This window comes from Microcaecilia unicolor, chromosome 13 (genome assembly GCF_901765095.1).
Source record: "Microcaecilia unicolor chromosome 13, aMicUni1.1, whole genome shotgun sequence".
Lineage (NCBI taxonomy): Eukaryota > Metazoa > Chordata > Amphibia > Gymnophiona > Siphonopidae > Microcaecilia > Microcaecilia unicolor.
Genome location: NC_044043.1, coordinates 52168433 through 52190604, shown reverse-complemented (window position 1 = coordinate 52190604; position 22172 = coordinate 52168433). Strand labels below are relative to the sequence as shown.

Genomic DNA, 22172 nt, shown 5'->3' with positions numbered 1-22172 from the left:
CCTTAATACGTTAGCACCTTTATTTTGGACAGTTGATAGTTAATGCAAAACCTTGAATTATGCAGTATAATAAGCCTTTTCTTGGGTGTCCTCATTTAGACCTAATGACTGCATGCCTGCTTTCCTGAAAATCAAAATGATGTGGTAACAACCTCTTATATTAGCAGAGTCCATGGCATGTGGAAAATGTCTCAGAGTAGATTGATGGGTGGGAAAGCACAGCATAGATGCCTTGGTGGTGGTAGAATTTCTGATCTTGGTATGCTAGGTGGAGAAGGGCAGGGAACTTCTGAAATCCCAGTAGGAGGATGGAAGAAAGATTTGCACTGTGGAGTGACTTCTCCACAAGAAGTGGTAGAAACTGGTTTTCTCGAGAAAAGGGGCTTTGGGCATCTCTTTCCCTTTATGTTGTAGTCATGTTGCAAGAACCATGCTCAAGCCGGTGTGCATCATCACCATTGTCATTCAAACAGAAAATTGGAGGGCCTAGTGGTCTGCTGCTTTTCCCATCTTGGCATATTATTACTTATTGATAATAGAAACTCCTGTGCCACCATCTTCCTAGTTCTGGTGTCAATGTACAACATCCAGAATGCCAGAATGTTTCTGTTCCAGCACACAAGATGAGAATAATGCTGAACTGCAATGTGAGAGAGAGAGAAACAATGAGCACGTTTCTTCTTCTGATATTCAAAAATCAGCTTTGTTGGAAAAGCAAATGTATAAATATAGTACAGATGGATTTTTGGTAACCTCTCATTAAAAGAAGTACTGATATAATGGGGTAAGATGAGTTGCCTGTCTGAAATTTGTTTGACATTGGCCGGAATTATCCAAGAGGTTTACATCTTAAATATTGTGACCATATTTTAGGAATCCTTATTACAGCTGTTGGCAGTGTCATAGCCAGTCTGACTGCTATGCAGGCCTCTGTTGGTGCTCTCTGTGTGAGGGGATAAGCTTTCAACACTTCAGCTGTCTCACTTAGAGACAGCTGTTTCAGCACAGGCAGATGGATGACTGAAGTTCCGACTGCCTGATTAAAGAGCTGCTGCTTGATAAAGGATCTAAAGAAGAGTTTACATGGAAACAATATCTGTTCAAAATGTTTCTGTGGTTTTGGAGCCATACTATTTTTATGTGTGTGTTTGTATTTTTAGAGGAGGAAATAAACAACTGTTAGCAAAATGTTTGGGGTGCTGATCTAAAAGTGTTCCTCCTGTGCTCTCTCTGGGTGTGAACAGTATGAGGCAGCATCTTTAGAAAGCACAGTGCATCTGTCTCATGGCAAGATTACAGGTTATTCTGAATAGGAAAACCAGCTTAAAATAACCGTTGACCACCTCTTTTCTAAATTGGGCCCATTTTTTAGAGGTGGGGGTGGGAGGGAGGGAATTTGTTTGACATGATCCCCTTCTAGGAAAACTTTGCTGCCAGGGATCCTGTAGCCTGCTAGGTTCTATATACTTACGTTGGAAGCCCTCTTCTGCAGGGAAATTAAATCAAAATTAAGTGCGAACTGATTTAAACAAGCCTGGAGGTTCTCTGTGTCCTTCTCCACCTGTCTTCATGCACTTGACCAGTGCTTTTGAATAGAGTTAGTTAAATTTCTGCATCCCCAACTTTCTCTCCCTTAGTTTGTGCATCTACAGGCAAGGTCACCTGCCAGGGTAGAGGCTGTAATCAATTAGTCTGACAACATTTTACTTGTTGGGACATATTTTGAGGGGAGGAGAGCAGGTGGGGAATGTCTCTGATGCAACCCATCTCTCAGTGTTTAGAGTGGAAACCCTGACGTTGCCCGACTGGAATAAACTCTGCTTAATGTTTCGGACTGATCTGATCATTTATAGACCGCTTACACCTTAGGGGTTCAGAACGGTTTATAAAAGATTAACAAGAAAAGAAACTGGGAATTACAATCAATAAGCAACAGATTTTAAATACAGAATCATAACTTGGTAATTTGCTAGGTAAAACATTTTAGAAAATAAAATGGTTTTCAAATATTTCTGAAATAATGTTTAACAGAAAGAGGTAGACCATTCCAAGTTGAAACTGCTTGGTAAAAGAAAGGACCACCCCAGACTTTCTTGCAGTGTGTACACTTTGTCGAAGGAAAAGAAAGCAAGAGGCAATCAAGAATCCTGGAACTGCGACCAGGACATGATAAAGAAATGAGCTTTTTAAGGGAGACTGCTGTAAGACCATATAACTTTAAAAGTTATATGTACTTGAACATGGAGCCAGTGTAGTTGTAAACAGTGCAAAGTAAACCTATCATACTTATATCTAAAAATCATTCTTGCTGACGTATTTTGCAAACATTGAAGCTTTCTGCGCAGTTTAACTGAAATTCCTATGTAAACAGTATTACAGTAGTCAATCTTGGATAATATTAAACCCTGAACTAAAATTGCAAAATGATGCTCATTAAAATAGTCAACAACCAAGCAAGCGAGGAAAGAAGGAAAACTAAGGAGAATGGTTCTTCAAGGTCCATTGCATTGCGATTCAACACAAATGTGCTTCAACTGGAGGCGTGACTCGATACTGGCCATGTTTCAGCAATACTGCCTACATCGGGAGTCAAATCCTCTGTTTAAATGTGAAGCAGATAAGACAATGAAATGAGAATTACAAAGAGTAAAATGACATACAGAACGAAGTTGATTTGACAAATAACAACCTTTTTTTTTTTTTTATAAACAACGTGCAAGATGTAAATATTTGCCATAGAAAATATTAAACAATAAAAGGGGTAAAAGTGAATAAATAATGTACTGACAATAAATGCATAATATAAGTATATATAAATATGATACGTGGTAATAGATCATTAAAAATGAATACAAAAAAAGCAAATTTGACATATATATTATGATTCTCTATTTGGCAGACCAATCTAATAAACAGAAATATATACATACCTACAGCACTAATTCTTTTAGTCTGGAAAAAACCCCAAAGGTATGATGCACATAAAATCATTATTTCTTTTCTTGTTTCTGTTAGTTACCAATGACAAAGGGAAAAGGGCGGAAAAAAGACAAGACATGTTTAATTTACTTATACACCTAATTCCTCCTCTGTTCAATTTACTTATCCGTTAACCCCACTAATATTACGTTTACTACAACTTGTAATTCTCCTTATTGTTACTATGTAAGCCGCATTGAGCCTGCCATGTGTGGGAAAGCGCGGGGTACAAATGTAATAAATAAATAAGAAGAAGAAAGCAGGAAAAGGGGAGGAGGAGATGCAAAAAAAAAAAAAAAAGCTGACTTGTAAAAGCTGTCTTATTATTCAAGTAAACTTTCCTAACAAGAGCATTAATCTGAGGTTCCATAGTCAAAGTGGAGTCCTAAATAACTTCTAATACTGGACACATTTTCTCTCATCTCCAAGAAATCACCATGACATAACAAAATGGTAGATGGAATGTCCTCCAAAAAGGTGCTAAACCAAAGAACTTTGCTTTTAGCTGAATTTAGCTTAAGAAGAAGAGCCCAAGCTTTAATTCTCTTAATACAGTTAGATATCTGCAAATTAATCTGGTTAAATCAAATTTAAAATATCATTAGCATACAAAAACAAATGTTCTCTGTCTCCTAAAGAAATGAACCCGAGAACTAATGAAAATATTAAGACCGGAGAAAGAGGAGAGCCCTGGGTGGCTCCACATGGTGGCTGCCAGGTGAATGAGTGTTTCCCATTTTTAGTCACACAGTATTTCCTATTAGTCAAAAAATGAGTAACCAAACTAATACTACACCTGACAGTCCAGATTCACTTAGGATGTGGTATCACATTGGGACCCAGGACTTTATGCAGAGCCAGAGAGTGGAAAGGGATGGCAGAGTGCCACAGAGGTGCTCCTTTGATGTTACACTAGTGTATTGTCCTAAAGCACATGCTGGCCTCTCTTTGGCCAAGGCATCTGGTGCCCTAGGCAGTTGCCTAAGCCTGTATCCAAGCTCACTGAGCCTTCTCTATAACAATGTTCTATAAAAAGCTTTAGCAGTTTATAGGACTTAGTGCTCTACAGCTGTCTGTCAAGGAGAACATTACAGAGTGATAACTTGCAGATGCTTAATATTGCAAGCAAGCCGCTCTCAGGGTAGGGCTTTTCTACACCCCAGTTCTCAAAAGCACATGGTATATAGCATGGCTATCATCAAACATTCATTTCTGTGTAACAAAGATTAGCTAAATCAGCAAATGTTGTCTCGAGAGTATTAAGAGATCATCTCCTAGTCAGAAGTGAAACAGACAGAATCCAAATGTGTCTTATCCAGGCTTCACTGGGTAACTTGATACTTAAAGTGAAATGAAGGAAAGTATGGGGGAGAATATTCAGTGTTAATCACCCCTGGATTAACAGTTCGGTGCCTCCCCTCCACCCTAATACTTACTCTGCCCTGGGCCTTTGTCTTTGACTGTGATGTGTAAAAGAAAGATTTTTCCCTTTTCTCTGTAATTGTGGCAGCTGCTCTTGGACACACATTCCCTGAAGACGGTGCTATTGGATCTTCCTTCCATTGGATCCCAGCTAGTGAGGAAAGCACCTGCCAGCTATACCAAGATTGTGGTGAAGGGCATGACACGAGCCGAAATGATCCTAAAGGTGAGCCAAAGAGTTCACAAGCATTCGGAAATAGTTAAAGATATTATACACCTTTGTGATGGGAATAACTCCAAACAGATTTGCTACATCTGTGTATATATGCGTGTGTATGTGTTTGTATGTATATATATTTGCATGTATTGGGGGTGGGGAGGGGAATGTTTGTTTTATGTTCTGAACACAAAAAAGAACCCATCTAGGTCTGTGGGTTTCAGCAAGTTAAATGGTCACCAGAAGCTAGTTGGTGGCTTGTGTTGAGAGAAGTAGAAACAGCACTTGCCTCCCCCCCCCCCCCCCCCCGATATTCAAAAGCATTTAACCAGCTAGGATCGGCACCTGTCCAGTTAAATGTTCCATAACCGGCTATCTGGCGATAGCCTGCTATTCCCCACTGAATGTCACCGGTTAGTGGCTAGTAGATAGCCAGTTATATCGGCCAACATAACTGGCTATCTGCTGATTTTCAGCCCCACTTTAGCGGCTATATTTGTCCGCATGAATGTGGGATATCTTTGGCCGGTCAGAAGATAACCAGCTAAGTCTGTATATCAACATAGCCGGTTATCTTCTAATCAACCAAAAATAAACCGGATTTTCAATGCCGGTCACCGGAAACAGCCCAACATTGAATATCTGGGTTTAGTGGTGACTGCGAGAATTAGCCAGACTTACTCCCACAGTCTGAATATCAGCCCCATAACTTTTGGACCTGCCGTGAGCTTTGCATTTCTGCATAGACCGGCGAAAGAGAGAACCTTTCTCTCGTGTTGTAATGGCACCATGTTTTGCTGTTACAATATTTCAAAAATGGATGTGCAGCCATCATTTCTGATTCTCACTCTGTGTGGAGAGTACAAAATAACTTCTGATTATTGTTATCCTCCTGCAAAAGCTGGACAGACTGGGGTAGAGGGAGATAAAATGACTTTCTGATATTGCCCAGGGACTTAGTGACAGAGCCGGTGTTAGAGAAAATTGCCTGCCCAAGGTTGAAGCCATTCTCATAGATGTAGCCCCACCAGAATTAGAACTTGTTTCCCAGGATTTCAAACTTGGAGGTCACTAAACAGACCACACCACTACCCAGTGGTGTTCCACAGCTTCTTACTCAGGTCATTGGGTACCACACGGGTCTCTCGAAATCCAACTGGCAGCCAAGGAAAGGGGTCCATCCGCTTTAGCATTTTAATCTATTTAAATGATAGTTCAGCATTTGTGAAGGAAATTAAAACAGAGACGCTGTCTTTTTGGAGGGTATGAACTGATGACTCAAAAAAACTTATATTAGCAAGATCTTTATTTTGAAGGATGCCTCCGAGAAGAAAGAGGAATATGCATAGTAGAAACCGTAGGAAGGAGGAGAAAAGTGCAGAGTGACCCAAGGAAACACATGTAGGTAGTTTGAAAAGCTGTGAGACTCTTCTTAGTAAGAGATCCTGCTGCTTAGAGGATGCTCCCTTGGAGTAAACCTTTAATTCCTCTCTGGGGCTTATGGCTGATTATCTTTCTATCTTTTACAACATAAGAACATAAGTGTTGCCATACTGAGACTGACTGAAGTCCCATGAATCCCAGTATCATGTTTCCAACAGTGGCCAATCTAGGTCACAAGTACCTGGCAAGATCCCAAAACAGTAAAACAGATTTTATGCTGCTTATCTTAGAAACAAGCAGTAGATTTTCCCGTCCATCTTAATAATGGCTTATGGACTTTTCTTTTAGGAAATTATCTAAAACATTTTTAAACTCTGCTGAGCTAACTGCTTTTAGCACATTCGCTGGCAGCAAAGTCCAGAGGTTTTTTTATTTAAATATTTTATTAATTTAAATAATATACATCAAGACAATACTCTTGAATAGCAATTTGTCAAATTCAATAAGAGGTTTCCAAAGAAAATATACCTCAGAAAAAATGATTTTCCTATATCTAGACACTTGGTTATGTAAGTGAATATTCTTTAACCTTATCAGGGTACCAGAGAGATTTAATTTATTTTTTACAGTAAAAATTACATGCTTTGATATTCTTCCTACCTAAAAAACTTAACAGTGATAGCAAGCAAGGACTACATTTATATAACATAGACACCCAGAGCCATCCCTAGTAGCGCACAAATGTACATGTGCAGTGAAGGTGTAAATACATATGTGTACTCTGTGTTTATTAAATAGGTGCGTACATCACAGCTCCAGCCACACTATGCACCTGGCAATGTCTGCACAGTGTACTGCACCAACTTATCCCTTCACATAATTATACATGCGTATTTGCCCGCAGGATTTTCAAAGCAGCATTCTCTGCATATAAAAGTGTGGAAAATATGCTATAAATTACCCTGTTAGCACATGTGTCAGGCTTATAGGAGTATGAAGCTGACTCTGTCTTATGTATAAGCCAACTTTTTGTGGTCACAATATTGCAGTCCACTGCATAAGATTTGAGTAAACTGCCTGGATTGTATTTGTGGGGTTCAGGAGCATAATCCAATTGAATCTCCTGGCAACATGTCTTTCCTCCCCCCCCCCCCAAAAAAAAACCCCAACCCACAAGCAGCTAATGGTTAGAGTTTGCTATTGCAGGCCTGTATTTGGGGTGATTGGTACACTTTTTCCTTTCTGTTCACTTTGTTGATTTGTAGTTTAGTTTAATGATTAACTATATTGCCTTTCCCTTCTCTCTGCTTCTGTCACCTTTTTTTTAACACTTAGGGCCAGATGCACTAAACTTAACGAGCCATTAATGAGCAAGTAGTAAACCCTGGCATGCACTAAAGGCTTCTCCAGGCCATTTTCCGATCACGGTAGCAGCTAACGAAAACAGAATGCAGATGATCCAAAGGCTATTGCAAGGCTATTTTAATGAGATGCACTATGGTTTCCGATCCCCTTAACGGGAGGTCTACACCTCTCGGGGCAAATCGGAAGGAAAAAATGTCGTCGGGGACGTCCTTTTTGGACATCCACCTGAGAAAAAAGAAAACCCACTCCAAAGACGTTCTTTTGGATGTCCTTCACTTAATGAAAACCTGTGCCGCCCGAAATGAAGACGACACGCCGCTCACCCCCTCCACGGCCTGCTGCAGGAAGGCTCCGATGCGGCTCGATCGTAGCAGGAGAGTGCAGTTGAGGACGTCCATCCAAAAAGACGTCCTTTTCGGACGTCCCCGTCCCCCCCGCAATAATAAAAACGCCATTTTTGGACGTGCTTCACTCAGCTGAGAGACCTGGAAGTCTCTGAGCCAATCACAGCGCATTTAGCTCAGCTAAACGCGTTGTGATTGGCTCAGAGACTTCAAGGTCTCTCAGCTGAGTGAAGCACGTCCAAAAATGGCGTTTTTATTATTTGGGGGGGGGGGGGGGGGGGGACGTCCGAAAAGGACATCTTTTTGGATGGACGTCTTCAACTGCACTCTCCTGCTACGATCGAGCCGCATCGGAGCCTTCCTGCAGCAGGCCGTGGAGGGGGTGAGCGGCGCGGCGTCTTCCTTTCGGGCGGCACAGAGGCGTATTTGGCATGCGCAGAGCAGCCAGCATAACGCTTGGCTGCTCTGCGCATGCTCGACTGGCCGACTGTTTACCGATGGAATAGAGAATGCAAGTGAGCTACAACGAGCAGCTCATTTGCATTCCTTTTCCTTGATGCATGCCCGTTCCTTACCGATTCGCTAAGGGAATCGGTAAGGGAAGGGCTTTAATGATTTTTTAGTGCATCTTGGCCTTAGCTGGGAAAGAAACAAAAGGAGAACAGTGATAGGTACCTGCTGAGCTGAGATTCTGCCCTAAGGCAGTGGAAGAACGGTACAAAATACATGATTTGGTACTGTGGTCCTAATGTGATCTTCCATATTTGTATTCTTAACAGTGATAGTATAAAGGTAATGAAAGAAGACAGGCTACAGAAGAGTTAAATGAAGTGTGCAGAAAGGAGTTCCTCTAGGCTTCACCTCTGAGGAGTGATCTGGTGTTTGCAGATCTCACTGCATATTACTGGAAGTAGAAGTTGACTGGCAATGACATTTTCCTGATTTTCTGGCTTATGTTTTCCAGGTGGTGATGGCCCCCCATGAGCCCTCTGTAGTGTTTGTGGATAATTACATTAAACTTCTTGCTGACTGCAGTACAGACACTTTCCAGAAGATACTTGACATGAAGGTGAGGTGCTCTGGTTCCTTCTACTGTGTAGTGAATGCCCGAGCTTCCCTTGCTTCTCACTCTTGAGATTCCAGCAGGGTGAACTTTCGGACCAGTGTATGCTCGGCGCAGTCTGGCGTGTAGTACACATTACAGGAATGGACACCCATCGGTGCAAGAACTTGGCAACTTTAGTTTTGTATATGCTGTTGAGATATCGTTCTAGGGGGCCCTTCTACTAAGCCACGTAAGCGTCAACTCGCTCCAAAATGGAGTTACCGCCCAACTACCATGTGGCTTTTGCGGTAATTTCATTTTTGGTGTGCGTCCGAAAAATATTTTTTATTTTCGGTCGTGCGTAATGGACGCGCGTCAAGTGGCATTTGATGCTCGTAGGTCATTACCGTCTGGATTCTTTACCGCTAGGTCAATGACTGGCGGTAAGGTCTCGGACCCAAAATGGACACGCGGCAATTTTGATTTTGCCGCACGTCCATTTTCGGCCCCCCAAGAAAGGCCTTATTTCCAGGCATTCTAAAAAATGGATCGGCTTGCGCCAAAAACCCGCACCTACACTACCGCATGCCATTTTTCAGCACGTCTTCGTAAAAGGACCCCTAGATTTCTTCACAGCACACAGGCAAAACACAGATGCCAAGTGACTAAGTTCAAAGAGGGGGATATTTGAAGCCAGTCTTTGATTTCTGACAAACTCATCCTGATCCATTCTGATATCGGAACACTGATTTAAAATACTGAAATCCTACAGTGCATCAGAATGTTAAATTGAAAAACCTAGGACTGAGCCCAAGGCTCGTCCTTGAATTGGTCACTTGTTTGCTAAAGAAGGACCTTCAGTGAAGAAATCTCCATTGGTTAAAAATTCTGTCAGCCTCTCCAAAGAAGTGGCATGTTTTAAAGATGCATCTCAGTTCAACTCTACTCTTCGGTTTCTTTCCACTTTCCTCACCCCAGGGCCTGAAAAGAAGCGAGCAGAGCATCATGCTGGAACTGTTTCGGCAGAGGCTTCCAACACCTCCCTCAGGGTTAGAGAGCACCAGCTCCATCACCCTACCAGCTCCCACACCAGAGCAGGAATCATCCCGAATTCGGAAACTGGAGAAGCTGATCAAGAAGAGGCTGTAAGCTCATCTGGTGATCACTGCAGGCTTGTGCTCTTAAGGATTGTCCCTGTAAGCTGTTCCACTCTGGGCTGCTGAGCCCTGGCTCTTTCCTCCTGAAGTGAAGAAGGGATTGATGTGAACTTTCTATAAGGACATTTTCACTTATGAAGTGAGTGTACTGCTGCTTATGGAAGAACCAGCTCTGTTGTGCAGGGGATGGTCCTCCGGTCCATTGGTGTATAAGTTATGAGGAGTTGTAAATATTATATTGTGGTGAAAACCATGTGTAGACCTTAGCATGTCGGGGCCTTGCTGGGGAGGGCAGCAGTGAAGGGATTAAATGTGATAATTTTCAAGGTTCATTTCCCCATTGATCTTCTGGTCTTGTACTGTGCAGTTGCTCATGCGGTTGTGGATTTGGATGTCTTCAGATATCTCTCCCTCTCTGCCTTTGCATCTTGTTAATTATTAAATAATTTATGATGTTAACTTAGCTGAAATTCTGGTTCTCTGATCCTTATCGTCCTGTGATTTTTTTTTTTACCCCCCCCCCCCCCCCCCCTCCTGCTTTCAGTGAGGGAGGCACAAGCTTGGCTTCAGCAAGGTACCTTGAAACAAACAATTCTTTGGGAGGAAACATGTTTATAACTTAGTGCATACAACATTATTCAACCTGTCCCTCACATAGTACCAGGAAACTAGCTTACTGATGTATTCCAGCTGACCTCCCCGAGTGATCAGGGAGGGTCAGGGTGAGAGTTGAAGCTCCTTTTTTTAAATGTTTGTTTCCGCATCTCAGACAGAGGAGGATGGAGGGAGTAAGGACTAACTGAAGTGTTTGGTACCTATCACAGAGACAGACATTAGGATACTGGAGCTGTGATGCTTCTGGCGATCTGGTTTATATCAGGCAGAGCTCTCAGTCTGCCCAGCGCTGACTTAAAGGTCATGTCCCACCCTAAGGAGCAAGTCACAGCCAGAGGTTTTAAAAGTAAAGCTGAGTGCCTCATTGAAAGATCTTGAGCAAAGCTTTCACATCAAATAGAACTAATGTAATTTTATTTAAAATGATTATAATACAAATCTTGTTATCTATGACTATTCAGGATGTTCCTCATCTTCTTACAGGTCATCCACTGGAATGGGTATTTTTGCTTAATGAAAGCCTTTGTTTTCAGTTTTTATGTTTATTTTTACTGGAAATGTATGTGTTTATTTCAAAAATAACAAAATTGGGTGTAAATCAGTAGAAAAGAAATGATTCTTTATTTTCCAGGTAAATTTATTTATTTATTTACTGCATTTGTTTTGAAGAAATTCACCCAAGGTGGTGTACAGCAGGAATAAACAGGATTTAAATAACAATATGCATTATGGCATAATGTGCTACTTACAGTGGTGGAAATAAGTATTTGATCCCTTGCTGATTTTGTAAGTTTGCCCACTGACAAAGACATGAGCAGCCCATAATTGAAGGGTAGGTTATTGGTAACAGTGAGAGATAGCACATCACAAATTAAATCCGGAAAATCACATTGTGGAAAGTATATGAATTTATTTGCATTCTGCAGAGGGAAATAAGTATTTAATCCTTCTGGCAAACAAGACCTAATACTTGGTGGCAAAACCCTTGTTGGCAAGCACAGCGGTCAGACGTCTTCTGTAGTTGATGATGAGGTTTGCACACATGTCAGGAGGAATTTTGGTCCACTCCTCTTTGCAGATCATCTCTAAATCATTAAGAGTTCTGGGCTGTCGCTTGGCAACTCGCAGCTTCAGCTCCCTCCATAAGTTTTCAATGGGATTAAGGTCTGGTGACTGGCTAGGCCACTCCATGACCCTAATGTGCTTCTTCCTGAGCCACTCCTTTGTTGCCTTGGCTGTATGTTTTGGGTCATTGTCGTGCTGGAAGACCCAGCCACGACCCATTTTTAAGGCCCTGGCGGAGGGAAGGAGGTTGTCACTCAGAATTGTACGGTACATGGCCCCATCCATTCTCCCATTGATGCGGTGAAGTAGTCCTGTGCCCTTAGCAGAGAAACACCCCCAAAACATAACATTTCCACCTCCATGCTTGACAGTGGGGACGGTGTTCTTTGGGTCATAGGCAGCATTTCTCTTCCTCCAAACACGGCGAGTTGAGTTCATGCCAAAGAGCTCAATTTTTGTCTCATCTGACCACAGCACCTTCTCCCAATCACTCTCGGCATCATCCAGGTGTTCACTGGCAAACTTCAGACGGGCCGTCACATGTGCCTTCCGGAGCAGGGGGACCTTGCGGGCACTGCAGGATTGCAATCCGTTATGTCGTAATGTGTTACCAATGGTTTTCGTGGTGACAGTGGTCCCAGCTGCCTTGAGATCATTGACAAGTTCCCCCCTTGTAATTGTAGGCTGATTTCTAACCTTCCTCATGATCAAGGATACCCCACGAGGTGAGATTTTGCGTGGAGCCCCAGATCTTTGTCGATTGACAGTCATTTTGTACTTCTTCCATTTTCTTACTATGGCACCAACAGTTGTCTCCTTCTCGCCCAGCGTCTTACTGATGGTTTTGTAGCCCATTCCAGCCTTGTGCAGGTGTATGATCTTGTCCCTGACATCCTTAGACAGCTCCTTGCTCTTGGCCATTTTGTAGAGGTTAGAGTCTGACTGATTCACTGAGTCTGTGGACAGGTGTCTTTCATACAGGTGACCATTGCCGACAGCTGTCTGTCATGCAGGTAACGAGTTGATTTGGAGCATCTACCTGGTCTGTAGGGGCCAGATCTCTTACTGGTTGGTGGGGGATCAAATACTTATTTCCCTCTGCAGAATGCAAATAAATTCATATACTTTCCACAATGTGATTTTCCGGATTTAATTTGTGATGTGCTATCTCTCACTGTTACCAATAACCTACCCTTCAATTATGGGCTGCTCATGTCTTTGTCAGTGGGCAAACTTACAAAATCAGCAAGGGATCAAATACTTATTTCCACCACTGTACGTCAACAGAATAGACAGTAAAACATCTTAATTGACAGCATAGGAGGTAAGCAAAGTGGAGCATATAGACAGGTAAGAAAGAAAATAAAGGTGATCACCTTAAGGAAAAATTGCATGTGAAGTTAGAAAAGGTGCATGAAAATGATTTCAGCTAGAGGAAGAGTGGATAAGTGAGTCCTGCTACAGTATGTACAGCTGGTGTTAGTCCTTGGGTGTGTGACTAGCTAGTTAATTGCTTCTTCCACTTGGGAAAAGAGCCAAGCTTTCACCTGCTTCCTGAAATAGAAATGGGTTTATGTTAAGGGAAAACTTTCTGGGCGTGTGTCCCAGAGTGTGGGGGCTGCCTTGGACAGGCTCATTGGCAGGTGTCACATCATGTGATTTCTTTTGGAAAGGGTATGGTTAGGGAGGACCTTAGGGACCTTGGAGGTGCAAAGAGGGAGATCCTGTCATTTAAGTACTCTGTAGTTCTTCAAGTAATTACCAGACACTCCCCATCACCCACAGCTCCACACATTGCTAACTCTCACCCTTTCCCTTTTCTGAGCACCCATTTTTTTTAATTAGCTTTCCCCACTACCCATATCGCTCATTCTTAGCTCTCCTGCCTCTTAGGCCTCTGTAGGTCTGTTCCTTGTTTGACACAATAAACACTCTGGCTGATTCCCACCATCTTTCTGGACTTCTGTAATATAAGACTGTTGGTCCTCCCCTACTGTTTTCTATATATTGGCATGTACACATATATAAGCTAGTATTGTAAGCATTTCTGTAAATATTATTTATACTCGGAGCTGCATACTGTACCCATAATCCTGTGGTTCTGGCCAATCATCATGACAAGAGCGCAGGATTATGAATCTGGAGAGTCAGCTGTCTTTGCTCCACCCAGAAATGCTGTCCTTTCTGTACTGGAGTGGTATCTGTGTTGGCATTCGGGTCATTGTTGCCACTACCATTGCAAGTTTTAAAAGGCAGCAATGTTGAAAACGAAGCTCCCTGTTTATAAATTAACAGCACACCCTTTCATGCTAGTAACTCTGAAAAGCACTTTCCCATATAGCACTACTTAGATTTTGGTAGTGTTTGAAGTGAAAGTTTGTGAAACATCTGCTTTGAGTGTGGCAAGTTCCTGAAGCTGGTTGCTTTGAAGTAGTTGGGTAATGAGTGGGTACATCATCGGCCACTAAATTTGGAAATTTACTTCAGACCCTCCTGCTAATTATTTCCCTCCATGACAAGTCTTGTGGGTTTTTTTTTTTTTTTACTTGATTTAATTAGGGCCCTGGTCTCCCATGATTCCATGGGAAAGGTCACCAAATCTGGCCCTTCCCATAGAATCACTTTAGAAGGTGAAAGTCCAGAGTTGCTACATTGACTTCAGGGGTAGCTGCTCAATTTTTGGCTCCTTGCTTCCTGCTCTCACTGCTCCAATGATTTCGCATAGTGCTTCAGGCCACTTTCTCTTCTTCCTCCTCAGGGATTGTTGCACTTTGAACCAGCAGAGCAAAACACAATACTAGCCCCAGACAACAGAGGAGGATGAGAAAGTTGGTTTGAAGCACTGTATGGCAGTATGGATGGCCTCTTCCTGCTGCATCTAGCCAGGATAGTGGGGGGAGGGAAGGGCAAAACAAGCGAGTGGATTGGGGGGGGGGGGGCAGGCAGTTGAGCAAATGCATGTGAGGGCAAGGACATGCGAGAGGGAGAACGAGTGAAAAAATTAGAGGAAAGTGTGCGGGGGGGGGAGGGTTGAGAGCATGCGAGTGAGAGAAGGGATCAATATCTGGAGGAGGGGTATGAGTAGATTAACCTTTTTGCTTCAAAAAGCATACAAAGTAAGTAACAGGTTTTTCAAATAATAGTTAAAATTGCAGCAGGTCAGCTTATCTCTACTTGTAACCTTTCTAGTGTTTTTAAGGCTGTGCAGAACTGAATATAATCTGCTATTACTTTATCTTCATATGACAGATTATTGCAGTATTCAGGAACATTCTCTCCCAGAACAATATTCTCTGGGATTTTATCAGTTTGAAAGCCTTCCAACCCAGACTTACTAACTTATGTCCTTGTATTTGTCTCTGAGACAGAAGGTGCCTATATCATGAACCCCACCCCCACCTAAGAGCTAAGCATGATGAGATAAATTTGAATTTGTAACATAATTAGGAGCCAGTATAGGGCATATGCTAAAAGGGCCAATCTATCCCATGGTGCTTTCCAATTGACCACCTTTGCAACCAAAGTTTGAATCTGCTGCAGTGTATATAGCACATTTTTTAAACAGTTCTACATAGATCGCATTACAATGGCTTTAACACTGTGGTTCCCAAACCTGGTCCTGGAGGCACCCCAGCCCGTCAGGTTTTCTGGATATCCACAATGAATATTCATGAGAGAGATTTGCATACCAAGGAATATACATTGTGGATATCCAGAAAACCTGACTGGCTGCAGTGCCTCCAGGACCAGGTTTGGGAACCAGGGACTTGACTTAACACCATTGCCAACATTACTGTTCAGAAATGGCAGGAATGCAAAACTTTTTGACCCATGTCCCTCCTCCTCTTGATCCTGGCTACCCTTTTTCCGCTACTCCCTGATTCTGCTAATCCCCTCCCCTCTTTCCCCCTAGCCTTCTAATCTGAAATTCTATTTCCTCCTCCTTAGATCCCCTCTCCCTATATTAAGGCTGGAGGTGCATCCTCCGTGTCATGGAGTCTGGAATACACCTGCTCTTCCTCTCATTGGTTACAAACTAGTACAGACTAATCTGAGATGCAGGTGGACAGTTAAATTGCTCTTTGATACAATCCACAAAGTCTAAAGCTGAAGAAGTGGGAAGGATGAAGTTTACCCTTCGTTCTCTGTAAGAAAATATGGAAGCGTGGCTGATGCTACATTGGAGTCACTCTGAGTCTATGGCTGCAAGACTGATGTCACAGTAAAATCCACAAAGGATCCTTTTTTAATTTTATCATTTTTAGTGCATTTAGCCTTAATTTGGACATTCTGGGAACAGAAACAAATACCCTAGGAGGCATATTTTCAAAGCACTTAGCCTTCCAAAGTTCCATAGAAACCTATGGAACTTTGGAAGGCTAAGTGCTTTGAAAGTATGCCTCCTAAAGGTGGTGATTTCTCTGCAAGTTGTGCATTATATGGTTACAGGCGATGTCTGACTTTAGTTGTGGGGTAGAGAGGTGAGGCACTGGGCTGGTGTCTCAGAAGCACCTCCATCATCCTCACTGCTCACTTACAAGAGAGGGTTTATTTATTTATTTTTGTTACATTTGTACCCCGCGCTTTCCCACTCATGGCAGGCTCAATGCGGTTTACATGGGGCAATGGAGGGTTAAGTGACTTGCCCAGAGTCACAAGGAGCTGCCTGTGCCTGAAGTGGGAATCGAACTCAGTTCCTCAGTTCCCCAGGACCAAAGTCCACCACTCTAACCACTAGGCCACTCCTCCACTGTTGCTACAATTTGAGATTCTACATGGAATGTTGCTATTCCACTAGCATCATTCCATGTAGAAGTCGGCCCTTGCAGATCACCAATGTGGCCGCGCAGGCTTCTGCTTCTGTGAGTCTGACGTCCTGCACGTACATGCAGGACGTCAGACTCACAGAAACAGAAGCCTGCGCAGCAGCCTACATGGAATGTTGCTAGTGGAATAGCAACATTCCATGTAGAATGTCCAATAGTAGCAACATTCCATGTAGAATGTCCAATAGTATCTATTTTATTTTTGTTACATTTGTACCCTGCACTTTCCCACTCATGGCAGGCTCAATGTGGCTTACATGGGGCAATGGAGGGTTAAGTGACTTGCCCAGAGTCACAAGGAGCTGCCTGTGCCTGAAGTGGAAATCAAACTCAGTTCCTCAGTTCCCCAGGACCAAAGTCCACCACCCTAACCACTAGACCACTCCTCCACTCCACATAAAATATAAGAAAAATTAGACTTTGTGTATCACAGTGAAGTGATTCCTAGGGCCCTGTTTACTAAGGTGCGCTAGAGTTTTTAGCGTATGCTGTGTAGACACCCATAGGAATATTATGGGCGTCTACACGGTTATCGTGTTCTAATGTGCCTCTAGTGCAGCTTAGTAAACAGGGCCCCTAGAGTTTCAATTCTCTACAAAGAAATTATGTTAAAAGTAATAAACCTGTTGACAGAGACTGATGCAGATCTGTTTTGTTTTTTGACTCATGCATTCCTTTTTTTTCCACCTTCCAGGTACGCTGCCCTTTTTATCTGTTTTATCATACCTCATAGACCTGCAGCCACTGCCCACATTCCAGTGATATGTAAGGCAGAGCTGTGCAGATTGTATGCCACCCTTCAACCATCTGATCCCCTAAAGGGATAGTTCTGACTATTGACAGGAGCAGTAAACTGACTAGAACTACTTTTCTGGCTACATCTGCTCCTCATCCCTTACAACTGTTCTTAAGACCCTGAACAAACTTGGGTTACCAAAGTTTTCTACAGTTTTAATTTAAAAAATTCAGAAGCCCTAAATTTTTTTTTTTTTTTTTTTAAATATTGATCAAGCAGGGTGCACGTAACCTTTTTTAAAATCTTCCTTAGGTAATGGTATTAACATAATCCTCTTCCCAATGAAATCAGGTGGGAGGACCATAACCCTCCATACTGACCAGGTTCTTAGGCCCTTTGAAAAGGTCAAGATGGGACCTTACTCAGCTTGTGTCTCAGACTCCATATTTGGTCTTAACTAAAAAGAGCGATTAGTGGCCTGCTTACTCCAAATAAAGTACTTGTGTGATCCCTGTTTCTCATGTACCTCTAATAGGTCACAGAATAAATTGATCATGCTATGATTTAAACATGAGGCTCCCCCCCCCCCCCCCCCCCCCCCCCCCCGTTCTGTGCAAATATTTCAGTCTATCCAGCCTTCGATAGGGAGTAGTGTTTAATCCAATAATAGCAGAAGGTGAGGGTTTTTAAAAGGCAGCACATAATCTGCAATTTATACTCTGTATCTTTATGACTTAAGTCATTTTCTAGCTATTAAAATATTCATTCAGTTCCTTTCAAGGAGGAAGCAGTGTGGCCCTTGCATGTAATAAACATAAAAGCAGAGTGCCCTGAAGGGGGGGGGGGGGGGGGGGGGTAGGATACAGTACATATAAAATGGTGTTGAAACTGGATGTCATATCTTTAATCCTTAGCACACGTGGTCTAGATTAGATAAGTACAGTAAAACCAGATTAGTTGGCAGTGTGAAACAAATGCTTCAGGACCAAGTTTAACTATTCCAAGGAATTCAGCCGTTCTCTAATTCCCCAGATCTGTCTGGAAGAGAGTGAAATCCCTATGGGAAAGCCTGACATTTGGAAGCCGTTTTCCATAGTTATCAAATGACATCTCTTGAAGCTAATCTATATTGATTGAGCTGCAAAACCTGGGTGAGACCTAGCCCAATGTTCTGTCTGCGCCAGTAGTAAGCCATGGCTGACAATACAGCTGTAGTCTGATAAAACACGGACATTAAGGAAAGCTTTCTAGAAAATGTCCTCAGTAGGGGTGGACACCCAGCAGCTGACAAAGTGAGTTTTTGAAGTATTTACAGAGGATAACTGAATGCACAGAAAAAAAGGGTTAATAAAAAAGAAAACAAAACAAATAAGGTGATTCTAACAACATTTTGTGACTAGCCTTTATGACACAGGACAGGACATGATACACTGAGTAAAATATAGCAAGTTGATGAGAGAGGACTTAAAAGTTCTGGGCTTTCTAAAAACATATGAGCCATAAAATTCTACTGCCTGCCAGCTGGATCACTCATGAATGCCTGCACCCCTCTCTGCCTCCCCTCCAGAGTGGGGCGTATCTGAAAGTCGGTGGTAGCGGGGGGCTGGAGCCAGAGTGAGGGGGCACATTATAGCCCCCCCCCGCCATTTCCGACCCCCCCTGCCATTTCCGACCCCCAGGGCCACCATTGCTGACCCCCCCTGCCACCGTCACCTACCTTTGCTGGTGGGGGACCCCCAACCCCCGCCAGCCGAGGTCCGCTTCCTCCTGCCGCTTTTAAGTTCTTTTTTGTCCTAGGCTCCGTCACTCCGTGCTGTTCAAAGAAGCTGGCGCTGCTACCTCAATCCACTTTCGGAGTCTGACGTCGCTGCACATCGCTGGAGTCCAGACCATCATGGGAATGCTTTACATAATTCACTTATATACTCTCATACTGTTCTGACTTGAGGGAAGGGAGTGTGAGCTTCCAAAATTTAGTTAAGAAATGTATTAATTTAGTTCAATAAAAAGATATTGCTATCCAAGTTTTTTTTTACAATTTAGCTTTAGGGACAGGAACAGCTACGTATGGTGTGCATTTCAGGTGCCTCTATCCTTTCTTAAATTTGCACAAGATAAATACTGTGCTAACATATGGTACTTATTAACTTATACAGTAGAACAACTTAATTTCACTGTACAAATATTTTCATTGGTTTTGCTGAAAATTCTTTCTTAGTGAAAATGTGTTCTTTCATTTAATGTTTTCACATGCGTACAGGCAGAGGCAGGACCACAAGACAATGATGTCCTGCTTCATGCCAGGGTTGAAATGTGGGTTAAAGATCCTGCTGTCTCATATGGAAACATTCTGCTCTCCCCTTCCTCTGCCCGCAGGAACCTGCCAGAGGTGAAGGCATAGCACAGATGAGCTGACATATTCCCAGTCAACCCATAGAAAATTTGACAGAGACAGTGGTGCTGCAGTAATAGTGTAGTCAGACCTACTATTTCGTGTGCACCTAGTTAACTTGGGTGGGCTCTTTCAACCCCCCCCCCCCTTAACTCACCATATCTTCTGGCCTTCCCAACCCCCATGCCCCCAAAGACCCCCATCTGAATCCACCCATCCCTCCCCAGTGTATCTCAGAGGCAACCCAGCAGCCACCGTGATTCATCCTTTCTGCCTGTGCTGGCCACCACAGTCTTCCCTCTGCCATGCGCTGCCCTCTCTGACATCACTTCCTGTTTCCTCACGGGCATGACATAGCAGAGAGAACCTGCAGGGGCCTGCATAAGCAGCAAAGATGAATCGCTGTGGCTGCCAGGACACCTCTGAGGTATACCAGGGACGGATGGAGGGATTCAGAGAGGGGGCAGATGCCGGGCTGCCAGAGCAAGAGCGAAAGAGAGAGGAGTGAGGCACCACTGCTGGGTGGACCTGGTATCAGTGTGCCTAACATGTAGAGACCTGCACTTACACCACCTGTAGAGATGGCATAAATGCAGGTGCCTAAATATGGCAGGGATACATGTAACTGAGGCCCTCATGATCAAAAGCAAACTCCGGCGCTAGAGGCTGTTAACGCCATACTAGTGCCGGAGTTTGCTGCCGACCCATGATCAGAGCCCTTGAGCGCGTGAAACAACGCACTCGAGGGCTCTTAGCACAAGTAGCATGCAAATGCATGCTAAACAGGGCTCTCAGCGCAAGTAGCTTGCAAATGCATGCTAATCCGCGCTTAACGCATTCATCCCAAATGATCAGCGTCCAGCGCGACAAAGATTGGGTCGCTGGCCGTGGCAAAATCTACTCCAGCTCCAAGCTGGCGTTAGGGTTTGCACCAATCATTGGGGAGCAATGGTGAGCCCTGTCCAGCATGCAGTTGCATGCTGGCAGGCCCCCATTCCCCCCCAAAGCAAACGCGAACAGGGGGCTGGAGGTCCGGTGGACCTCCGGTCCCCCCATCGATCCCACCCTCCATCTCCAGCCCCCCCCAAACCCCCAGAAAATGTCAAGTGGCCGCTCCCTTACATGGTCTGTAGCCCTGCCCCATGCATCCCAGGATGCAATGGGTGGGGCTGGAACAGGAGGGAGGCAGGCTGCGTCCCTCCTCCAACTAAAGGTAGGGGGGGCCAGGAGGGGGGTTGTCACTACTTCTACTCATGCTAGACCACCAGGGATTGGTATACGCTGGGGGGGGGGGAGTTGGGGTGGCTTTGCTCGCTGGGTGGGAGGGTGGGAGAGGGTAGGGGGGAAGGGAGGAGGGTTGTCACTACTCCTACTCACGCTGGACCACCAGGGATTGGTATAACAATGCGGGGGGAGTTGGGTGGACCTCCAGCCCCCCCCCCCGTCGCTCGCTGGGTGGGAGGGTGGGAGAGGGTTTGGCCAGCAGCGGCCACTTGATATTTTCTGGGGGTTCAGGGGGCTGGAGACCCACCGGATCTCCAGCCCTCCCTGAACTTGGGGGGGGGGGGGAGGGTGAGATCGTCGGGGGAACCGGAGGTCTGCCTTGCTCGGGGCAGGGGTAGTCAGGGCTTGGTGGTCCCATGGACCTCCAGCCCCTGTGTTTGATAGGTTTGGGCTTTTGACAGCCCAGACCTGTCAAACAAGTGCGGGAGAATTGTGCTGAGCGCATGCTCAGATACAATTCTGCACTTCTACCCCTTGATCAGAGATAATTGCGCTGCTTAAATTTGCATGCATTATCTCTGATCATCATTGCAGAAAAGCCCTGTGCTGTTCCAGCGCTATTTTTAGAGCGCTGTTTGGAACAGTGCGGGGCTTTGGATCATGAGGGCCTTAGTCATTTGTAAGCTACACGCATAAATGGGAGCACTGCCTATGTGCCACCCATGCTTATCCCCTGTGCACACCCCATTGCAAACACACATTATGCCAGTTATATCCACCATCTTGGATCCTGCACCGTTAATTCTGGTGATCGTTGCCACTTGCTGCTACTGTTTCCTCAGTGCCTTATCTGTGCTACCTGGGCACTGCTGTAGTTCCCGTTTGAGGATTGCCTTGCCGGACCTGATCGAGCCACTCTGTTTTTGCCTGGATCTTCATCATCCCTCTTGGCTCACCTGTTTTTCTGCCGTCCATCTTAGTCTCTCTTCCCTTTCCCTTCTTACCCTGTTCTTTCACTCTTCCTAATGTAACGTAACTGATTTTACTGTGCACTATATTGTATTTATTTAGTTCATTGTAAGCCGCTTTGAGGCTGCAAAACTGCGGCAAAAGGCGGGGTATAAATGACCTAAAATAAATAAAAGTGCTTAGGTGACATGCTGGCTTTATGTGAATACTCTGGGATAGAGACTGCAACCAAAATCCTTTCTGTTTTGGATTAATTTCCTATTACTGTTGACAGGCTCAAAATTCACTAGAGAACCGTGATTCCTGATGCAGATGACACCATGTCGAGTCTTGTTTTGAACATCTTCATATGGATCTTAAATAGGTTTCAGTAGGTCTGTTTCCTGTTTGAGGCAATAAACATTGGCTGATTCCCACTGTCTTCCTGGACTTC

At 43.9% G+C, this 22172-nt stretch overlaps 1 protein-coding gene across 1 annotated transcript in view; it reads left to right on the top strand.

Annotated features, from left to right (window-relative positions):
* The window catches only part of VPS53 (VPS53 subunit of GARP complex), a 126643-nt gene extending 116268 nt beyond the window's left edge, over positions 1-10375 (top strand). Inside the window, 3 exon segments of the mRNA XM_030222475.1 lie at positions 4490-4627; positions 8675-8779; positions 9734-10375. Of these exon segments, the coding sequence (XP_030078335.1) occupies positions 4490-4627; positions 8675-8779; positions 9734-9904 (414 nt within the window). The 3' untranslated portion in view covers positions 9905-10375.
* Positions 10376-22172: the final 11797 nt, after the last annotated feature.